Raw genomic sequence first — 19,459 nt, forward strand, 5'->3', positions numbered from 1 at the left:
CAATCAATCTCTGCCAAGTTTTCTTACCATTAAATAATAATAATAATTACTACTCTCAAGGCTTAATCGTAGAAAATGTCATATATTATCTTTTCCAGTAGACTAACCAAATTTCAACTATCAAATACTGCTTTTTGATGGCTGGACATTTTTATGGTGTCCCCCCCCCCAAAAAAAAAAACGTGTAAGATGTGTCTCCCAAAGTGACTTGGGCGTAAAAGATTTCTACAACCACCCAAGCGAGTGATCTGCCAAATGACATACATTTGGGCGAATCTGAAATGTAGGCAAAACGCCCGTCCTTGCAGTTGATGGGCCAGGAGCAGGTGCCCCCAAAGAATATCGTTTTATTCTTAGCCACAAGCTCTTTACCAATCAACAGCTGGGTCTTTAAAACCCCCTTTCCAGTCCTCCCCAAAAGCCAACATCTCAAGACCGCGAGAATGAGAACAGGACTTGAGGATTCCCGGGCCAATGGAGTCACGGGGCTGAAGGGAAGGAGGGAGGGGCCCGCGGTCCCGGGGGCGTGGGATGCCGGTCCCAAGCACCTCTGCCCCGGATCGGATCGGTCCAGGGCCAGGTCCCACGGCGGGCCTCGCGGGGTCGGGGGAGCGGTGGGGCGCGGCTGACAGCAGCCGGCCGGGCCGAGCCGCCGCAAGGGGAGAATAACTCGGGGGACTCAGGAAGGGGGAGAATAGGCAAAAGCGGACAGGGGGCCAGTGATCCCCCCCACCCCGAGGCCTGCGGTGAGGCTCGGGCGGTGGCCGCCAGGCCCCTGCGTCCTCCGGACCCCTTCCCAAGTCCCGGCCCCGCTGCTCCTCTCACCGTCTCGGCTTCGGTGTGCTGGGGTCCGGCACTCTGACCCCCCATCACCCCGCGGAGGAAATTCATCTTGCAGTTCAGTCACCGGCTGTATCAGCCTCTTCGGGAAAGAAAAGAGAACTTCCCAGGCCCTCCTGCAGGGCCTCGCCCCCAAGCCCGCACTCTGCACTGCCCGGTCGCGGCCACCGCCGCTGCTGCTGACTCCGCCGCAGCCGCTCCAGTCCCCCCAACCCCGGAAACAGCCGCCGCCGCTGGCCGACGTGCGCATGCGCGAGGACGTGGCGTTACGTGGCGGCTCGAAGGGCGAAGGCAAAAGGCGAGAGGGGACAGTCGGGATCCTCTGGGCCACGCCCTCTGGTTCGGCCCCGCCTCCCGCCGCAGGGACACGCCTCCTCCCTCCCTTCGCAATTCGCTCCGGCTGGCCGCAGACACCCACGTGGTCGAAGCCTTGCCCAGCCGGCTGGGAGGATCCGTGTAGACTACGCATTTTGGCTTGTAGGATGTTATGACAGTTTCCCCGAGGCACTTACTGCAAGCTGTCAAGTCTGGGGTCTTTATTTTTTTGAGTGGAAAGTGAAATTTGCTTTGGGACAACGTGACAGGTAAGGGGGTCGTGTCCCCAGGGCGGGCTCTGGGGGATTCTTTGAGTTAGCAGGACGATCTTTGTGGCCTTCTGATCCCCGAAAATTGTATTTCTTCACAGGGCTTTGTTTGATGGTTAAAAAAAAAAAAAAAAGGTGCTAGAGACCCTTCATTCCACTGCCATTGGAGGGCGCGCTTCTCAGCTCTTGCTCTTCAAACCTGCTCAGAGGAATTCCTAGATCCAAACACCACCAGGTACACTAATTTTCACGTGTTTTGAAGAAGTAAACTCATCAAACGGATGCCTGCCTTTAGCTTACTGCAGTGAGCAAATCGAAATTAGAAATAATGTGCTCCAACGTGTCATATTTGGTAGTGAGTAGCATAATGTTTTGTTTTTTAACTCTCAACTCCTGCATTTTCATTGTTTCTCTTTTAAACAGGCAAAATGTCATGTTCCCCAGTCAGTGATGTCTATTGCTTTCGAAATGAGACTGACAGGTCCACATGTTTCTGGAAGAGTCTTATAAATTTCTTGAGCCTGAAAAGCACAGCTAACTAAATGACTCATGTACCTTGCCATCTAATTCACTGTAGGTCTGAAGATACCCTGTTTAAAATTGAGCTCATCATTTTCCCCAGCCTCCTTTACATATATATGGCACACAGAAGATGCACATATACATAAATATGTATATTGTATATATATGCATCTTCTCTGTGCCCTGTCTCAATAGTACCACTAAATACTTGCCTAAGCCCAGAAGGAGGAATCTGGGAAGAAAGACTGTGACTTTCCACCTCCTCATGTACAAGCAAGTCAAGTGTATGATGTCTATTTATAGGATATTTCCTTTGCTCTCCATCCTCTCTGCCTGTGACATGGCTTATATTCTTTCATCATTTCTCACTGAGATTACAAGAATAGCCTCCTTACTAGTCTCTCTGCATTTAACACTGGCTTCCCTCCAATGCATTGCTCAGTTCACCCATGGATAAGCCCCTCCCCAATAAGAAAATACCTGTCCATGTTATTTCCCTTCCTAAAATCATCCACTGGTTCCTCTTAATAAAAGTCCAGATTCTTTAGTTTGCTTGCTATGATCTGGTTCTTGCCTACTTACCAGCTCTTGCCTCTGCCACATAACTCTGGCATTTTTCTCTTGCCCCAAAGTTTGCCCTTCCCTTTTCTTCATTGGGCAAATTCCTACTGCTAGGTGCCAATGACTTATGCCTGTAATCCTAACTACTCAGGAGATTGAGATCAGAGGACTGTGGTTCAAAGCCAGCTCAGGCAGAAAAGCCTGTGAGACTGTTGTCTCTAATTAACTCTAATTAACTACCCCAAAAGCATGAGGTTGTGGAGAGCTAGCCTTGAGCAGAAAAGCTTAGGAACAGCACTCAGGCCCTGAATTCAGTTCCCAGGACTCACACACACAATAAATTCCTGCTAGATCCTTAAGCTTCAACACTGGCATCACCTCCTGAAATCCTCCTTGAAAGCCAGGTACATATCTACATGCTAACACTTTGAAGATATTCATGTATGATGGGCATGTAATTAAGACAGTTAAGCCAAACTTAACCACCAGGACTATGTTGTCCATTTTTCTATCTCTGCTGTTTACTACTGTCTTATAAAAAGTGTTATTTGTGAATAAGTGAATAAATCATTGAAAGGATTTGCAAATCTTATACTCAGGAAGAAGGACCTTGTTTCATTTGTGAGGTCAAATCATTGAGAACACATATCATAAAAGCTTTTGTGAAAGTTCATGTTTTCAGTACCAAGGTTGTAAGAAAATGATGATAACACTTCCAAGAGTGCCATGAGCTTCACATTGTCCTGTGCTTTAAAAACTAGACACTTGACATTTTGCATAAGACATTTTCCATGGGGGCATTTTGTTGCAGTCTAAAAAAAGTAGCCAATAAATATTCAGTATTTTTTAAACCAGCTTGTCTGTGTAAAGAGCCTCACCCAGTCACTTAGCCTCACTCAGAGCCTCCCTGAGCCTTCTACCCCATCGTCAGTGGTTAGGTACTGAGTTTGACAAGGGCTTGAGTCTTCATAATATTCAGTAAGGAGACAGTACCTTGATATTTGAGCAAGTATGCTTTAATGTGCCAGCTGTGTCAAAATATTCTGTTCTGTTTTAGCCCGGGGAGAGGGAGCACATGTAATAATAACAGCTGGTGAAGAATTTCTCATTTTAGCTGCATTCTTCTGTAACAGAATTTCCTGGGAAGGAGGGACTATGGGCAGGGATGGATTGTTGTGTACCCAGGTAATAAGGGTGGAGCCACAAGTTCCCTGAGCTTTCAGTCTTACCATGACCTACTTATGAAAGAAGTTGGTTACAAATTAATCCACTGATAGTGATTTAGAGAAAACTTAGGGACCAAAAAAAAACCCAAAACAAAAAGAAAGAAAAGCTGGGTGGTGGCTCACACCTGTAATTCTAGCTACATAGGGGACTGAGATCTGAGGATCTAGGTTCACAGTCAGCCCTGGCAGGAAAGCCCCTGAGGCTCTTATCTCCAGTCAACCTCAAAAAAGCCAGAAGTGGAGCCGTTGCTCAAATGGTAGAGAGTCAGCCTTAAGCACCAAAGCTCAAGGACAGTACCCAGGGCTAGAGTTCAAGTCCTAGGATTAGCAAAAAACAAAAAAGTTAGAGATTACAGTATATCTTATTCCTCTTTGTACTATTTTATCATCTGGCATAATTCTTTAACATGGGAAATGCTTAAAAATTATTTGCTAAATAAAGGAAGAAAGAAACATGGAAAAACTTGTGACTACTTGACTTGTTATACTTCTGACTTGGATAATTCCAAGCATCAGGATAAGAGTGCTGTAAATCATTTAAAATACACATAACCCAAAATTTTGAGTAAATATGTTTTTTCTTTTCCTAAACTAAATCTGACAATAAAGCATCTAACAAAATTGATTGATTTGAAATCTAGCTTATTAAGTTGCTTCTTTCAGTATCACACTTCCCATCCTTTCTTACTTTCCAGTGGGGAAACTCAACAAAAACAATTAAATGTCATCATACAAAATTGTTGTTTAGTTGGGAAGTGGTGGTTGGCACATAGGGAATGAGGAGAAATGAGAATTTGTATTTGAAATGCAGCACGTAAGGGGCTTTAAAGACAAGTTAATGGGAAAAAAAATCAGTATTCCAAAACATTGTTAATATATCTGTGCATTACTATCCATTAACCACACAACATACAAATAGATAATGATAAGGTGCAATCAAAATTTTTGACTAATCAAAATAACAATGTCATAAACATGGAGGTGACACTTGATGCTACAGTGCTTGATAGGATTTGTGAGGTCATGTAATAATAGTAGTAGTAGTAATTGATTTAATACTCACAACTCATTGAGATAATGTTATTAGATCTGTTTGAAGATGGAGAAACGGGTCGAGTTAACTTGGTCAGTGAAGGAACTGCTAGGAAGTGGCAGAGCTGAGCATGAACTGGTAGACTGGGTCCAGAGTCTGTGTTCTCAAATACCACATTGTCCTTCCACTCTGCAATATTGTGCAGTCCCTGCATAATCTTGCCCTGCTGCCTTTGGGCCTTTACACTTGTTCTTTCCTGTGTTTGGGTGTTTGCTACTCTGTCTACACAGAGCTTTGGCTCAGGCCCTCACCTGCTTTAAATTGACTTAAATGTTAGATAGGTCTCTCCTGATTGTTCTTTTTTCCTTATAATCACAAAATAGTACATAAAATAATGTGTTACTCCCATTGGTCTGATACATTTTTTTTTTCCTGTCCTGGGGTTCCAACTCTGAGTTGGGTACTTGCTGTCCCTGAGTGACTTTTTGCTCAAGGTTAGTGCTCTACCATTTGAGCCACAGTGCTACTTCTGGCTTTTTCTGTGATTAATTGGACATAGGAGTCTTGTAGACTTTCCAGCCCAGGCTGGCTTCTAATCGTGATCCTCAGATCTCAGCCTCCTGATGAAATCCTCCTTGGAAATAATATTACAAATTTGAGCCACAGTACCTTTTCATTTTTCTTTTTTTGAGGTGCTAGGGAACAAACACGACCTATTCTAGCCAAGGGCTATACTACTATTATTCCCTTATTTTCCCTGTTCTCCTTTTTCTTTTTTTTTTTTTCTTTTGTGTGTGAGCCAGTGTGGGCACACTGGCTGGTACATCATTCTATGTACAATATATCCTATATTTAACTGAAATTACTACACTATAAAGTGTACCTTAGACAAAGTAAATAAAAACATCATGGGGGCTGGTGGCTCACACCTGTAATCCTAGCTACTCAGGAGGCTGAGATCTGAGGATCGAGGTTCAGAGCCAGCCCAGGCAGCAAAGTCTGTGAGACTCTTAATCTCCAATTAACCACCAGAAAACAGGAAGTGGCTCTGTGGCTCAAATGGTAGAGCACTTTCCTTGAGCTGAAGAGCTGAGGGACAGCATCCAGGCTGAGTTCAAGCCCCATGACCGACAAAAAAAAAAGCTTTGGTTCAAGTAGTAGAACACTAGCCTTGAGCAGGGACAAGCCCTGAGTCAGGATTGGTGGGTTGTTTTTTTGCTTTTTGTTTTTTTAAAGGTACAATAAAACAACATCCTGGCAATTGTAAGGTATAGTCTATTAAAAGATAAATCATTCCTCCAAAAATTGTGGTATCTATACACAATGGAATATTATGCAGCCATTAGAAATGACAAAATAATGGCATTTGCAGGGAAATGGATGGAGCTAGAAGGAATCATGTTGAGCGAGGTAAGCCAAGAACGAAGAGACAAACAGTACATGGTCTTCCTGATAAGTGGATGCTAAATCCAAAATGTTAGGTGATATGACAAAACTAACAGGACTTAAGAAACAAAGAACTCCCACTCATCTGGTTGAACCACTACCAAATATCCCCATGCTGCTGATCACATATATGGTATATAACATGTGAGCACCGTTATATATTACAGACTGTGACAGACAATTTGCTCCAGGAAAGTTAGAATGAACTTGTGACTTTAAATGAGCATCATTATTCCACAATACTGTGAACTTCCGGAAACTATGTAATCACTTAATCACAATAAAAAAAAAAAAAAAAAGAACCTCGGGGAAGGGAGGGAGGGAGGGGATGGTAGGGGGAAAACAATGGAGGGGGTAACAATGTTCAAGAGGAAGTGTACTCATTACCTCACTCATGTAACTGTAACCCTCTGTATAGTATCTTTACAATAAAAAAAAAAAAAGATAAATCATTCCAGTACCGGGTGGCTCACGCCTGTAATCCTAGCTACTGGGCTGAGAACTGAGGATCATGATTTAAAGCCAGCCTGGACAGGAAAGTTAGTGTGAGTCTTTTTTTTTTTTAATAAATTTTTTATTGTGAAAATACTGTACAGAGGGGTTAGTTACATGAGCAAGGTAATGAGCACATTTTTTTTTTTTTTTTTTTTTTTTTTGTCGGTCGTGGGGCTTGAACTCTGGGCCTGGGTGCTGTCCCTCAGCTCTTCAGCTCAAGGCGAGCGCTCTACCACTTGAGCTACAGCGCCACTTCCGGTTTTCTGGTGGTTTATTGGAGATAGGAGTCTCATGGTCTTTCCTGCCCGGGCTGGCTTTGAACCGCGATCCTCAGATCTCAGCCTCCTGAGTAGCTAGGATTACAGGCGTGAGCCACCAGCGCCCGGCAATGAGCACATTTTTTATCCAGCATTGTTGCCTCCTCCTTTGTTTCTCCCCTGCCATCCTTTCCCTCCCACCTCAACTACACTCCACCCCCCAACTCTCCCCACCCCGCTACCCCCCACCCCTGCCACCTAAATTGTAAAGTTCGTTTTTCTTTTTCGACATAGAGTCATGTACGTCTCATTGTTGCAATGGGTCAACCTGTATCCCTATTTAAACAATTTGGTTTTTTTCCCTTCCCCTCCCCCAAATTATACCAACATCAAATACAGTGAAAACAGGGGTTATACTGTGGGGGAGGACATACAAAGCAGCAAAAAAATCATGTGGTACCTTATAAATACATTAGAAACAATAACAAGAAAGAAAAAAAAACACTTGTGTCCCTATCTTGGGGTTCATTTCACTTAAACCATCTTATCTGACCTTTCCTGCTTGTCCCAGACATATACTAGTTATTGCAAATAAGGGAAACCATGGACCTATGTTTCTTTGGGCCTGGCTTACTTCACTTAATATAATTTTTGCCAAGTCTTTCCATTTCCTAACAAATGGGGCAAGGTCATTCTTTCTGATGGAGGCATAGAATTCCATTGTGTATATATACCACATTTTATTGATCCATTCATCTACTGAGGGGCATCTGGATTGGTCCCATATATTAGCTATGTTAAATAATGCTGCAATAAACATAGTTGTGCTGGTAGCTTTAGTATGGTCTTTGTGATATTCGGGTGTGAGTCTTATCTCCAATAAACTACCAAAAAGTCCAGAAGTGAAGCTATGGCTCAAGTAGTAGAGTACTAGCCTTGAGCAAAAAGAAGCTCAAGAACATAGCCCAGGGGCTGGAAAGGTGGCTCAGTGGTAGAGCGCTTGCCTTGCATGCATGAGGCCCTGGGTTCAATTCCTCAGCACCACAGAAGCAAAAAGAAAAAAAAGCCAGAAGTGGTGCTGTGGCTCAAGTAGTAGAGTGCTAGCCTTGAGCTGAAGAGCTGAGAGACAGCGCCCAGGCCCAGAGTTCAGGCCCCACGACCGGACCCAAAAAAAAAGAAAAAAAGAAAAGAACATAGCCCAGGCCCTGAGTTGAAGCCCTAACACAAAATTAAAAAACAAAAAAATCCTATGTTCAGGTTTTAAAAAATAAAGAATGGTGTGAATTGTAGAATTAATGAAATACAATGTTTTATGTGTTGTTGTTATCTGTTTCCCCTCACCAGAATTCTAACACCATGAGAGCAAAGATTTTAATTCTTTTGTAAATTGTTTGGTTTCTTCGTGTAGCACAGTATCTGACATAGAATAGGTACTTGTAACTAATGGATGAGTGGTTTCCCTGAGTGAGAAAATTCCCATTGTGGGCTTTATGTGCATAGGAGTTGAAATTCTGCATGTGTTGTTAAGCAAAGCCTGATGGCCAGATTTCCTCAGAAAGTCAGCTCAGAAAATGTTATTAGCATACTAATTTTAGCTTATACATATTTTAGTGGCCTTTCATAACCAACACTTGACTTTTATCATCATTATAAAAAAAATCTGTGTAGTAAAGGACTTACATTTTTAAGTTCACATCACAACCTATTGAAAAAAATACCTCTTCCCTGGCTCAGTGGTCGAGCACTTGCCTTGCATGCATGAGGCCCTGGGTTCGATTTCCCAGCACCACATAAACAAAAAGAAAAAAAGCTGGAAGTGGCGCTGTGGCTCAAGTGGTAGGAGTTGAAGAGCTGAGGAACAGTGCCCAGGCCCAGAGTTCAGACCCCAGGACTGAACCCCCCCCCCAAAAAAAAAAAAACCTCTTCCCTTAGCCAGCTTGCTTTGAGAATACCACACTAATGCAATGGCTTTTTTCTTTTTTCCTTTTTTTGTTGGTTGTGGGGCTTGAGCTCTGGGCCTGGGTGCTGTCCCTAAGTTTTTCAGCTCAAGGCTAGTGCTCTATCACTTGAGCCACAGCACCACTTCCGATTTTCTGAGTGGCTAATTGGAGATGAGACTCACAGACTTTGCTTGCCTGGGTTGGCTTTGAAACATGATCCTCAGATCTCAGCCTCCTGAGTAACTAGGCTTACAGGCATGAGCTAGTGGCAGCTTTGTTCTTTACTGGCTGCTTTTTTCTTTAAAACTGGCACTACACCTATATGGTATCTAGTCAGACTTCCATGGCTATGGCAAAAACTGAAACAGCTTAAGGGAGGAAAAGTTTCATTTTGCAATTTTGAAGGTTTCTGTTCATTGTGGTGGGTAGTATGTTGCAGAGTAGAACAGTTGTCATCATGGGGGAGGAGGTGGGGAAGGGGAGAAGCACAGACAGAATATGAGTGTAGAGAAGGCCTGTGTTCTGCTGGCTTCTCCTTTAGCTCCTTCTATTTGTTTAGGCCCCAGCCCATAGGATGATGACACCCAAAATTCAAGGCAAGTCTTTTTTTTGGGGGGGGGGGTCTGGTCATGGGGCTTGAACTCTGGGCCTGGGCGCTGTCCCTCAGCTCTTCAGCTCAAGGCTGGCACTTGAGCCACAGCGCCACTTCCGGCTTTTTTCTTTTTGCTTATGTGGTGCTGGGGAATCGAACCCAGGGCCTCAGGCATGCAAGGCAAGCGCTCTACCACTGAGCCACCTTCCCAGCCCTCAAGGCAAGTCTTACGCCCCTCCTGCCCACTCCCCCCCCCCCAGCTAACCCTCTCTAGAAATTCATCTCAGACACATCCAGAGCTGTGCTTTACTAATCTCCTAGGCACTTCTCAATCCAAACAAGTTCACAGTCAAAATTATATCACATACATTGTCACTAGTCATCAGATACAACTAAACTATAAATTGCAAAACCATATGAATGAAAACCTGTCCTACCACTCCTTGTTCACCTTGTCCTAGGTGAACAATTCTGTACATCTGTTTAGATAAACAAATCACAAATGTGTTGTAGTTGTATTACTTTTTTTTTTTCTGGGTCTGGTTGTGGGGCCTGAACTTTGGGCCTGGGCATTGTCCCTCAGCTCTTCAGCTCAAGGCTAGCACTCTACCACTTGAGCCACAGCACCACTTCCGGCTTTTTTCTTTTTGCTTCTGTGGTGCTGAGGAATTGAACCCAGGGCCTCAGGCATGCAAGGCAAGCACTCTACCACTGAGCCAACTTCCCAGCCCCTCACCCCCCTTTTTTTAAGATAGGGTCTCACTTTATGCCTGGGCTTGCCTAGACTGCTATCCTTCTTTGTGTTTCACCAAGTTCCTGGAATGACAGGCATGTACCATTTTAACTGTCCATTGGTTGAGATAGTCTCACAATTTTTGTTTTAACTTGAGCTGGCCTTGAACTATAATCTCCTGATCTCCTCCTTCAAAATAGGTAGTATTAGACATTTGAGCCTCAGTACCTTTTCTTTTTCTCTTTTTCTTTTTTTTTTTTTCAGGGGGTAGGGAACAAACTGGACGTTCTAGCCAAGGGCTATTCTACCAATATTCCCTTCTTTTCCCAGTTCTCCTTTTTCTTTTCTTTTTTTCTTTTGTGTGTGTAGGGGCTTTATGCTGTTACCTAGATTTTTCCATCATGGCTGGTACTATCTCACTTTAGCCACACCTCCAGTCTGGAATTGTGCTGGCTAATTGGAGAATCAGACTCTTCTGCCCACTCTGACTTTGAACCTCACCTCAGTCCTCAGCTATCAGCCTTCTGAGTAGCTAGGATTACAGTTATGAGCCACCAGCTACCAGCTCTACCTTTTTACTTACCACATCTTGGAGATTGTTCCATATCAATATATAGAAGTTTTTTTTTTTAATCATGTGTGTATGCATGCCTAATGGCCTTGAATTCAGGGCCTAAACTCTGTCTTAGCTTGCTTACTCAAGGTTGGTGTTTTACCACTTGAGCTATAGCTTCATTTCTGGCATTTTAGTGGTTAATTGGAGCTAAGAATCTCACAAACTGGGTACCAGTGGCTCATCCCTATATCCTAGCTACTCAGGAGGCTGAAATATGAGGATCGTTGTTGAAAGCCAGCCCGGGCAAGGAAAGTTCATGGCATAAGATTCTTATCTCCAATTAGCCACTAGAAAACCATAAGTGTTGCTCTGGTTCAAGTGGTAGAGTGCTTGCCTTGAGCTGAAGAGCTCAGAAACAGCGCCCAGGCCCAGAGTTCAAGCCCCAAAACTGACTCTCCCCTCCCCCCCAAAAAAAGGGTCTCACAGACTTTTCTGCCCAGGGCTGGTTCAAACTATGATCCTCAGAGCTTAGCCTCCTAAGTAGCTAGATTATAGGCATTATCAGCCACCCACACTTGGCTTCATCCTTTCGTTTTTTTTTTTGTTTTTTTTTTTTTTGGTTGGTTGTGGGGCCTGAACTTTGGGCCTGGGCGCTGTCCCTCAGCTCTTCAGCTCAAGGCTAGCTCTCTACCACTTGAGCCACAGCACCACTTCCAGCTTTTTCTGCTTATGTGGTGCTGAGAAATCGAACCCAGCCTCATGCACACAAGTCAAACACTCTACCACTGAGCCACCTTTCCAGCCCTCCTTTTAATGTTTTTACTTTTTTGTCAGATGTGGGGCTTGAACTCAGGGTGTAGGCTCTGTCCCTAAGCTCCTTTTGCTCCAGGGTAGGACTCTACCACTTTGAGCCAAAACTCCAGTTATGGTTTTCTGGTGGTTAATTAGAGATAAGAGTCTCACAGACTTTCCCGTGCTGGCTTCAAACCTTGATCAACTCAGATCTCAGCCTCCTGGGTAGCTAAAATTACAGGCGTGAGCCACTGGCACCTGGCTTTCATCCTTTCTTAATGCCGTCTATGAAATACATTACCAAGCACATTCCTTGGGAGAGGAAGGTCCCACAAAGAAGGTTCTGGTCCCTCATCCTACTCTACCTGTTTGATTTCATTTGTTTTATATTTCCTGTTTATTTGAACAAAAAGTCCCGGAGGCCAAAATGCACAGACTCCCTTCCTAGGGATGTGAACCATGACCAAGGCAATGGCTTACTCTAGTTGAGATGCTGTACATGCTATTGAGTCTAGGCTTCCAGGTCCACTTGTTCTAAAAGGATCAGTAATCAAGACATGTGGTTGCCTTTAGATTTTATTATAAGATTGGTACTGAAAATACAACAAGTACTCAATAAATGTTAAAATGCAGAACCCAGACATCTCTGGGGTTTGCATAATCAATTTCTTAACACTGAACATTTAAAGCTATAACCCTGTCATAGGACCAACTCAACCATGCTGCTTCACGTTACCAAGAAATACATCACTATAAATGTAGCTTAATCTGGAACAGCAAGGTATTTTCCTAGGCTGGATGCATGGCTCAGGTGATAAGAGTGTTAAGTGCTTGCTTAGTAAGGCCCAGCTCATACCCCAGTACCCTAGTAGTGAAATCTAGGTTTTTACTATTTCTAGATCCTGTTCTTCTCATTGGCCACCGTTGCCTGTTCCTCCTCCCCTCCCCCCTCCCCCCTGTCATTTCCCCCCCTCCCCCCCCACTCCTCCTCCTGTTTGAACTCAGACTATCCTTTGGGGTTTTTTGTGGGTTTTTTTGGAAGTCTGACACTCTCCCATTTAAGTTACCACTCCACTTCTGGCTTTTTAGTAGTTAATTGAAGCCAAGAGTCTGATAGACTTTACTACTTGAACTAGCTTTGAACCTTGATCCTTGGATCTCAGCCTCCTTAGTAGCTAGGATTACAGGTGTGAGCCACTGGCACTTGGCTCTACTTTTTTTTTTTTTTTTTTGCCAGTCCTGGGGCTTGAACTCAGGTCCTGGGCACTGTCCCTGAGCTTCTTTTGCTCAAGGCTAGCACTCTACCACTTGAGCCACAGCACCACTTCTGGCTTTTTCTATGTATGTGGTACTGTGAAACCGAACCCAGGACTTCATGCATGCTAGGCAAGCACTCTACCACTAAGCCACATCCTCAGCCCTTGGCTCCCTTTTTAAAACATCAATAAACATTACTTGCTTATGAAACATTCAAGTTAGGAAATCCTATTTTCAGTCCAAAAGATTTTTTTATGAAACTATGGAATGCCAAGTGTTGGCACTCTTGCTTCCTGTGGAGAATTTGTCATTTCCCTGTATACATCTATAGTCTTTTCCTTTTCTCTAAGCTAGCTGTACAGGCAGGTCCTGAATAGTGAGATATGAATAGTGAGATAATTGTCCCATTCTACAGCTAGACTAAAGCATTTGCAGTTCACATTATTGACTGATGCCAAAATTCCATGGAAGTGCAAGATGATTTATGATGGAGTCACTTTTGCCTTCGCCAGCAAGCATGAGCCCAGAACAGCTGATCAATCTTATTTGCCTGAGTCTGTAGCTTTTTTTCTTTTTGGTCCTGGAGCTTGAACTCGGTCTGGGCTCTGTCCCTGAGCCTCTTTGTGCTCAAGGCTAGTGCTCTACCACTTGAGCCACAGCTCCATTTCCAGCTTTTTTCTGAGTAGTTTATTAGAGATAAGAGAATCTTAGGGACTTTCCTGCCTGGGCTGGCTTAGAACCACAATCCTCAGATCTCAGCCATGAGTAGCTAGGATTATAGGCATGAGCCACTGGTACCCAGCTAGAGTTTATGTGAGGCTTTTATGTGAGGATATATAAGAGATTGGCTTGCAGGATTGTCTCTCTGTCTCTGTCTCTCTCTGTCTCTCTGTCTCTCTGTCTCTCTCTTTTTTTTTTCCTCTCAGTACTGAGTTTTGAACTCAGAGCCTTGGACTTGCTCAGCTTGTTGATTGGCTGACAGTCTACAACTTGAGCTGATAACCCTAAGAACCCTGATCTTTTTGCTGGTTATTTTGGAGGTGCAGTCTCTTAGACATTTTTTCCCCAGGTTGACTTGAATCACTGTTCTTTGGATCTCAGCCTCTTGCATAGCCCGGATTACAGATAGAAGGCACTGATACCCAGCAGAAGGTCTCTTTGGAGTCTTCAAGACTTTTTTGTCCTGGCTGGACTTCTACGTCTATCCTCTGAGTTTCATTCTCCTATGTCTATGGTTCTTTTGTTCTTGTTTTGTTTTGTTTGATGCTGGTACTGGGGTTTGAACTCAGAGTCTCATATTCTCTCTCGGCTTTTTTGAGCGTGGCTGGTGCCATACCACTTGAGCTGTGCCTTCAGTTCCAATTTCAGCCTCCTAATTAGCTAAATGTCTATCTCTTGAGGTGAGAATACCATCTATCAAAGTAGATTGGGCCTCCAGGCCAATAAATGGTAGCTGACCTAGACCAAAGTTCCATCTCACACCTTTAAGGTTTCCCCACTTCGATTTAGTGTGTGTGTGTGTATGTGTGTGTGTGTGTATGTGTGTGTGCGTGTGTGTGTGTTTATTACTGAAAATCAAGCATGCCTTCTACTGTGCCCCCAATTCCAGTTCTTTAATGAAATTGATTATGAGTTGTCAATGGTCTGTGATTAGCAAATATACCACCTAGATAGGCTCAGCTGAGTAACTTGCAGATGCTAAGGTAGAAGGCATAGAACCTGCAGAGGCAGGCGGATTGAAGAATTAAATGTGGACATTTTTGTCTGCCTGCAGCTCAGGAATCCAGTGACAGTGGAATGGAAGATAAGAAGGTGAGATCAGCAGCAGAGAAAAGCAAAGAGACCTCTTCCCTTTGCAGCTTCTGTCCTTGGAAGCTGCCTTGCCCAGAGCCTCACAAGTACCATACTTGTGGATAGTATAAAGAGCTAGAAGGTCTCCAATTGCCCAGCCCATCTACAGTACCCACACAAGACCTTTCCACAGGGCAGGGCTACAAAATCTGTGAGACTCGGTGTGACCCAGACTCAATTCCTAGATGTTCTCTCTCTTTCTCAAGCATGTGTACTGACTCCTAAGTAGCTGAGATTCTAAGAGTTCATTAAATCGTTGCTGTAACCAGTCTCCATCCTGTGAGGATGCTGCTATCTAGGTCTAGTGCTAGAATCTGGGTCAGAGCAAAAGAATGACAAGGGTATTTTGGTCTTTACTTGATAAATATCAGTACCTTCGTTTTAAAGAAAAACAAAGATTTAAAACAAATTTCTGCAATGTCATATTGAGTGCATTTCATGTGCGCATATACTAACCATTTTATCCACTTTAAAAGAGCTGGACATGTCTGATGGATTCATCTGGCCAGAAATTAGTGCCTTGCTGCAGCTTTAGCTCTTTTGCCTACAGCTTTCTGAGTCTCATCCTCTGGGTAGCTGCTGCAGCAGTTTTGTTTTCTGCCAACCTGGGAAGGATGGTCCTGTGTTCTAAACCCTTGATTGAGCCACTGTTCCCACTGGATCTTATGCAGCCTTTCTCTCCTCTAGGGGAGGAGTTACAGGCAGGGGCTGATTGATAAAGAGAAGAAGAAAAAAGAGAAGGAGGAGTAAAGGAAGGGGATACAGTGGTTAGCGAGATGCAAGAAACTGAATGAAATTGCTGACTAATATCTGCAGCTAGAGTATTACACCCACATAAATATGGGGTGGGTTTTTTTCTTTCAATACTTAAAATAGCTCAGTATACCAGAATACTGAAAACAGATGTGCTTAGTTTCTTGAATTATTGATTCAGCCAACATTTGAGTCTCTGTTCTTGATGCCAACCTCTGCTATAGGTCCTCTCCTGTACATATCTCATTCAGAACGGCTATAAATTCTCATTTCTGTTTCACAGAGGATGGAAGCCTGGGCTTCAGTACAACCTAGGCCAGAAAGTCACGTTTTCTTTATAAAGCTAGACCTAGGTTTTCATTTTAGCCTCCCATCAGTTTTGGACTGTATGGCTTTGAGCAAATTACTTAATTTTGCTGTCTCTCTTGTGATTGCCAAGCACTGCAACAAAAAACCAAAGACTGCTATAAATAAATGAGGAGGTAACTGCACAGGACTAGTTGAGAGGCTCTAGGATACAATCTGCACAAGCCAGGCTTGCCATTCAGCTTTCTTTGTGGTTACAAAGCAGCTCCTCCATCTCCAACATTATATTCTTACTATGGGCAGGAGGAAAGGTAACCTTGAAGGACAAAAAAGCATCTACCACCTGAAGCAGCCTATCATTCTTTCAACATTTCCTTCTTTCTTTCTTTTTGTTTGTTTTGTTTGCCAGTCCTGGGGCTTGAACTCAGGGCCTACGCACTGACCCTGAGCTCCTTTTGTTCAAGGCTAGCACTCTACTACTGAAGCCACAGCGCTACTTCTGCCTTATGTTTATGGGGTACTAAGGAATCAAATCTAGGGCTTCATGCATGCTAGGCAAGCATTCAACCATCAAACCACATTCTTAGCCCATTTTTAACTTTTCATATGAACTAATTTCAAAACTGCAAAAATTTACATAGTGCTGAGATCTAGTGGCTCATGCTGCAAGCCCTGTCACTCAGGAGACTGAGATCTGAGGATCCTGGTTCAAAGCCAGACCAGGCAGAAAAGTCCTTGAGACTCTTATCTCCAATTTACCAGCAAAAAGTTGGACATAAAGGTGTGGCTCAAGACTATTGCTTGAGCAAAAAAAGCTAAGCAAGAATGAGGAGCCCTAAATTCAAATCCCAGTACCAGCACCAAAAAAAAAAAAAAGAAGAAAGAAAAAAAGAGAAAGAAAGAAAGAAAGAAAGAAAGAAAGAAAGAAAGAAAGAAAGACAAACAACAAAAAGAAAAACAGCCCCATCTCAAAAAGGGCTAGAAGCCAGGCACAGTGGCTCATACCTATAATGGAGCTACTCAGGAGGCTGAAATTTAAAGCTCATGGTTCAAAACTAGCCCAGACAAGGAAGTCTATGCAATTAATCACCAAAAAAGCCAGAAGTGGAGCTGGTGGCTCAAGTGGTAGAACACTACCCTTGAGCAAAAAAAGCTCAGGGACAGCACCCAGTCCCTAAGTTCAAGCCCCAAGACCAGCACAAAAAATAAATAAATTATTTTTAAAACCTGAACTTTTAAAATAAAGTTGACCTCAGACACTTCAGATATAGAGAATTCCCAGTAGAGATGATGAACGAGACCATAATAATTCTGTCCCCCAGGATGTTGTATATATCCTCTTCTCAGGTCTCTCACAAGTTGTGCTGTAGCAGCACCTTGGCCTCTGGGAGGCACCACCTCCTTTGTAAGTCCGTGGATTGGTTGGTGAACAGCTGCGCTGGCTTCTAGCTGCTAGGAGGTGTATACCGCAGTGATGCCAATCTAGATAATCTGGCTCATACAGAGTGTATTTACTTTCAGCTGTGGCTCATTCAGTATCCTATCTTCCTGATCTTGGACTTTATGCCTGCTGACTGGGCTCTTTTTTTCTCTCAGCATGCATAAATAAAATGCAGACCTGGTTTTAAGGACTGCAGTAAAACACAATATGCAGATCTCTTCTTTGATCCAAGTTTAGAGAGGGAGAAAGTAATCAGTTAAACTCTTCAATACAAGGCAAAAAAAGGACTTCTAATAGCATTCCCAACACTCACAGAGTCCCTAAACTTTCAGGTTTGAAATTGAGAAAGATGCATTCTTCCCTTCAGGCAGTACGTCTCCACCAGCAGGGGGCAGCATTTCAGCAAAAGGCATCCTCTGATTGATAATAGCTTGTTATACACACATTTGAATTTACTGTGAAATAAATTTCTGTTTCCCCAGACAGTAGGTAGCAACAACAGTAGGTAACAAAAACAAATTAGCAGGCTGCGAATGTGGCTTAGTGGAAGAGCGCTTGCCTAGCATACATGAAGCCCTGTGTTTGATTCTTCAGTACCATATAAACAGGAAAAGCCAGAAGTGGCGCTGTAGCTCAAGTAATAGAGTGCTAGCCTGGAAGTGGCGCTGTAGCTCAAGTGGTGGAGCGCTAGCTAGCCTTGAGCTGAAGAGCGCAGGGACAGCGCCCAGGCCCAGAGTTCAAGCCCCATGACCAAAAAAAAAAATTGAGTGCTAGCCTTGAGCAAAAGAGCTCAGGAACAGTGCCCAGGCCCTGAGTTCAAGCCCCAGGACTGGCCAAAAATTAAAAAAAAAATCAATATATATATATACATAATTAAGTTAAAATGTTTGTTTTCATTCTCAAGTTTAATATTGACTTACTCTGATTTCACTAAACCTAATTCTGCTCTGAATAAATGCTATAAAAGAACATGAAGCTGGGTGCCGGTGGCGCACGTCTATAATCCTAGCTACTCAGGAGGTTGAAATCTGAGGATTGCTGTTCAAAGCCAGCTCGGGCAGGAAAGTCCATGAGACACTTTTTTTGTTGTTGTTGGTTGTGGGGCTTGAACTCTGGGCCTGGACACTGGCCCTCAGCAATTCAGCTCAAGGCTAGCGCTCTACCACTTGAGCTACAGCACCACTTTTACCTTTTTCTGTTTATGTGGTGTCGAGAAATCGAACCCAGGGCCTCATGCATGCCTCTCATTATATTCTTGTGTTTGTGTGAGTGTTTGTGTGAGTGTTTGTGTGTGTGTGTGTGTGTGTGTGTGTGTGTGTGTGTGCGCGCGCGTGCGCGCGCGCAATCCTGTAGCTTGAACTCAGGACTTGGGTGCTGTTCCTGAGCTTTTGTGCTCAAATCTAGCACTCTACCACTTGAGCCATACCTCCATTTCCAGCTTTTTGTCGGTTAATTGAATGTAAGAGTCTCTTGGGCTTTTCCTGCTTGGGGTGCTTCAAACTGTGATCCTCGGATCTCAGCCTCCTGAGTAGCTAGGATTACAGGCATGAGCCACCAGCACCTGACTTTTTATTATTCTTATCCCACTAAACATATTTGTACTTTGGCATTTGATTATGCATTAAAAGTTCTTTTTCTTGCTACTAAAGTACTTAGCTTTTAGTCCCAGTGATAAATAATGCATAATAGTCCTTGTAAGCTTTATGCCCACCTTTGGTCCTCAGGTCCTCTCAGACCTCACCCCTCCCTGCCCTGGAGTCCCCTCCATACAGCTGGCCCCTCTCTCTCTCTGCCCAGACCCACCTGAACTCCCATCTACCTCACTTCCTGTCCCTCAGACCCTCCTGCTACCTGGATGGTGACGGAGGCCATGTGCTCCCTCTTGGGGGAAATATGGCTCCTCTAATAAACCTTATAATAATCTTTCTCCTGTGCCTGCCTGCCGCTGAGTGGTCCCCTGGGATGGATGTGTGGGACCCTTCAGTCCTTTCCACTGAAATTCGATTATTGCGATGTAATATGGACCTTTAACAATAGGCAACAACTTTAGTTGTGTTCCAGGCTTGGTTTTGTTTTGTTTTTCTTGGTGAGGGTCCTGGGGCTTGAACTCAGGGCCTGGGTGCTGTCTCTGAGCTTTTGTGCTCAAGACTGGTGCTCTACAACTTGAGCCACAGCTCCAGTTCAGACTTTTTGGTTGTTAATTGGAAGTAAGAGTCTCACACTTTCCTGCCTGGGCTGGCTTTGAACCATGATCCTCAGATCTCAGCCTCCTAG

The 19,459-nt window shown here is 43.8% G+C and overlaps 2 protein-coding genes across 3 annotated transcripts in view; one reads left to right on the forward strand and one right to left on the reverse strand.

The window, feature by feature from the left end:
* The window catches only part of Uso1 (USO1 vesicle transport factor), an 84,235-nt gene extending 83,160 nt beyond the window's left edge, over nucleotides 1-1,075 (reverse strand). The window contains exon 1 of one of the 2 annotated variants that reach the window (XM_070012867.1): nucleotides 826-1,075. In XM_070012867.1, coding sequence (XP_069868968.1) covers nucleotides 826-891 — 66 coding nt within the window. In that variant the 5' untranslated portion in view covers nucleotides 892-1,075. The remainder of the gene's footprint in view (nucleotides 1-825) is intronic. The other variant, XM_070012868.1, reaches the window with a different exon arrangement.
* A 186-nt stretch (nucleotides 1,076-1,261) lies between these two features.
* The window catches only part of G3bp2 (G3BP stress granule assembly factor 2), an 89,823-nt gene continuing 71,625 nt past the window's right edge, over nucleotides 1,262-19,459 (forward strand). The window contains exons 1-2 of the mRNA XM_070012869.1: nucleotides 1,262-1,424; nucleotides 1,526-1,659. The gene's annotated coding sequence lies outside the window, so the exon portion shown is untranslated. The remainder of the gene's footprint in view (nucleotides 1,425-1,525; nucleotides 1,660-19,459) is intronic.

The sequence above is a fragment of the Dipodomys merriami genome, unplaced genomic scaffold (genome assembly GCF_024711535.1).
Source record: "Dipodomys merriami isolate MVZ:Mamm:240054 unplaced genomic scaffold, mDipMer1.0.p SCAF_9, whole genome shotgun sequence".
Taxonomy (NCBI): Eukaryota; Metazoa; Chordata; class Mammalia; order Rodentia; family Heteromyidae; genus Dipodomys; species Dipodomys merriami.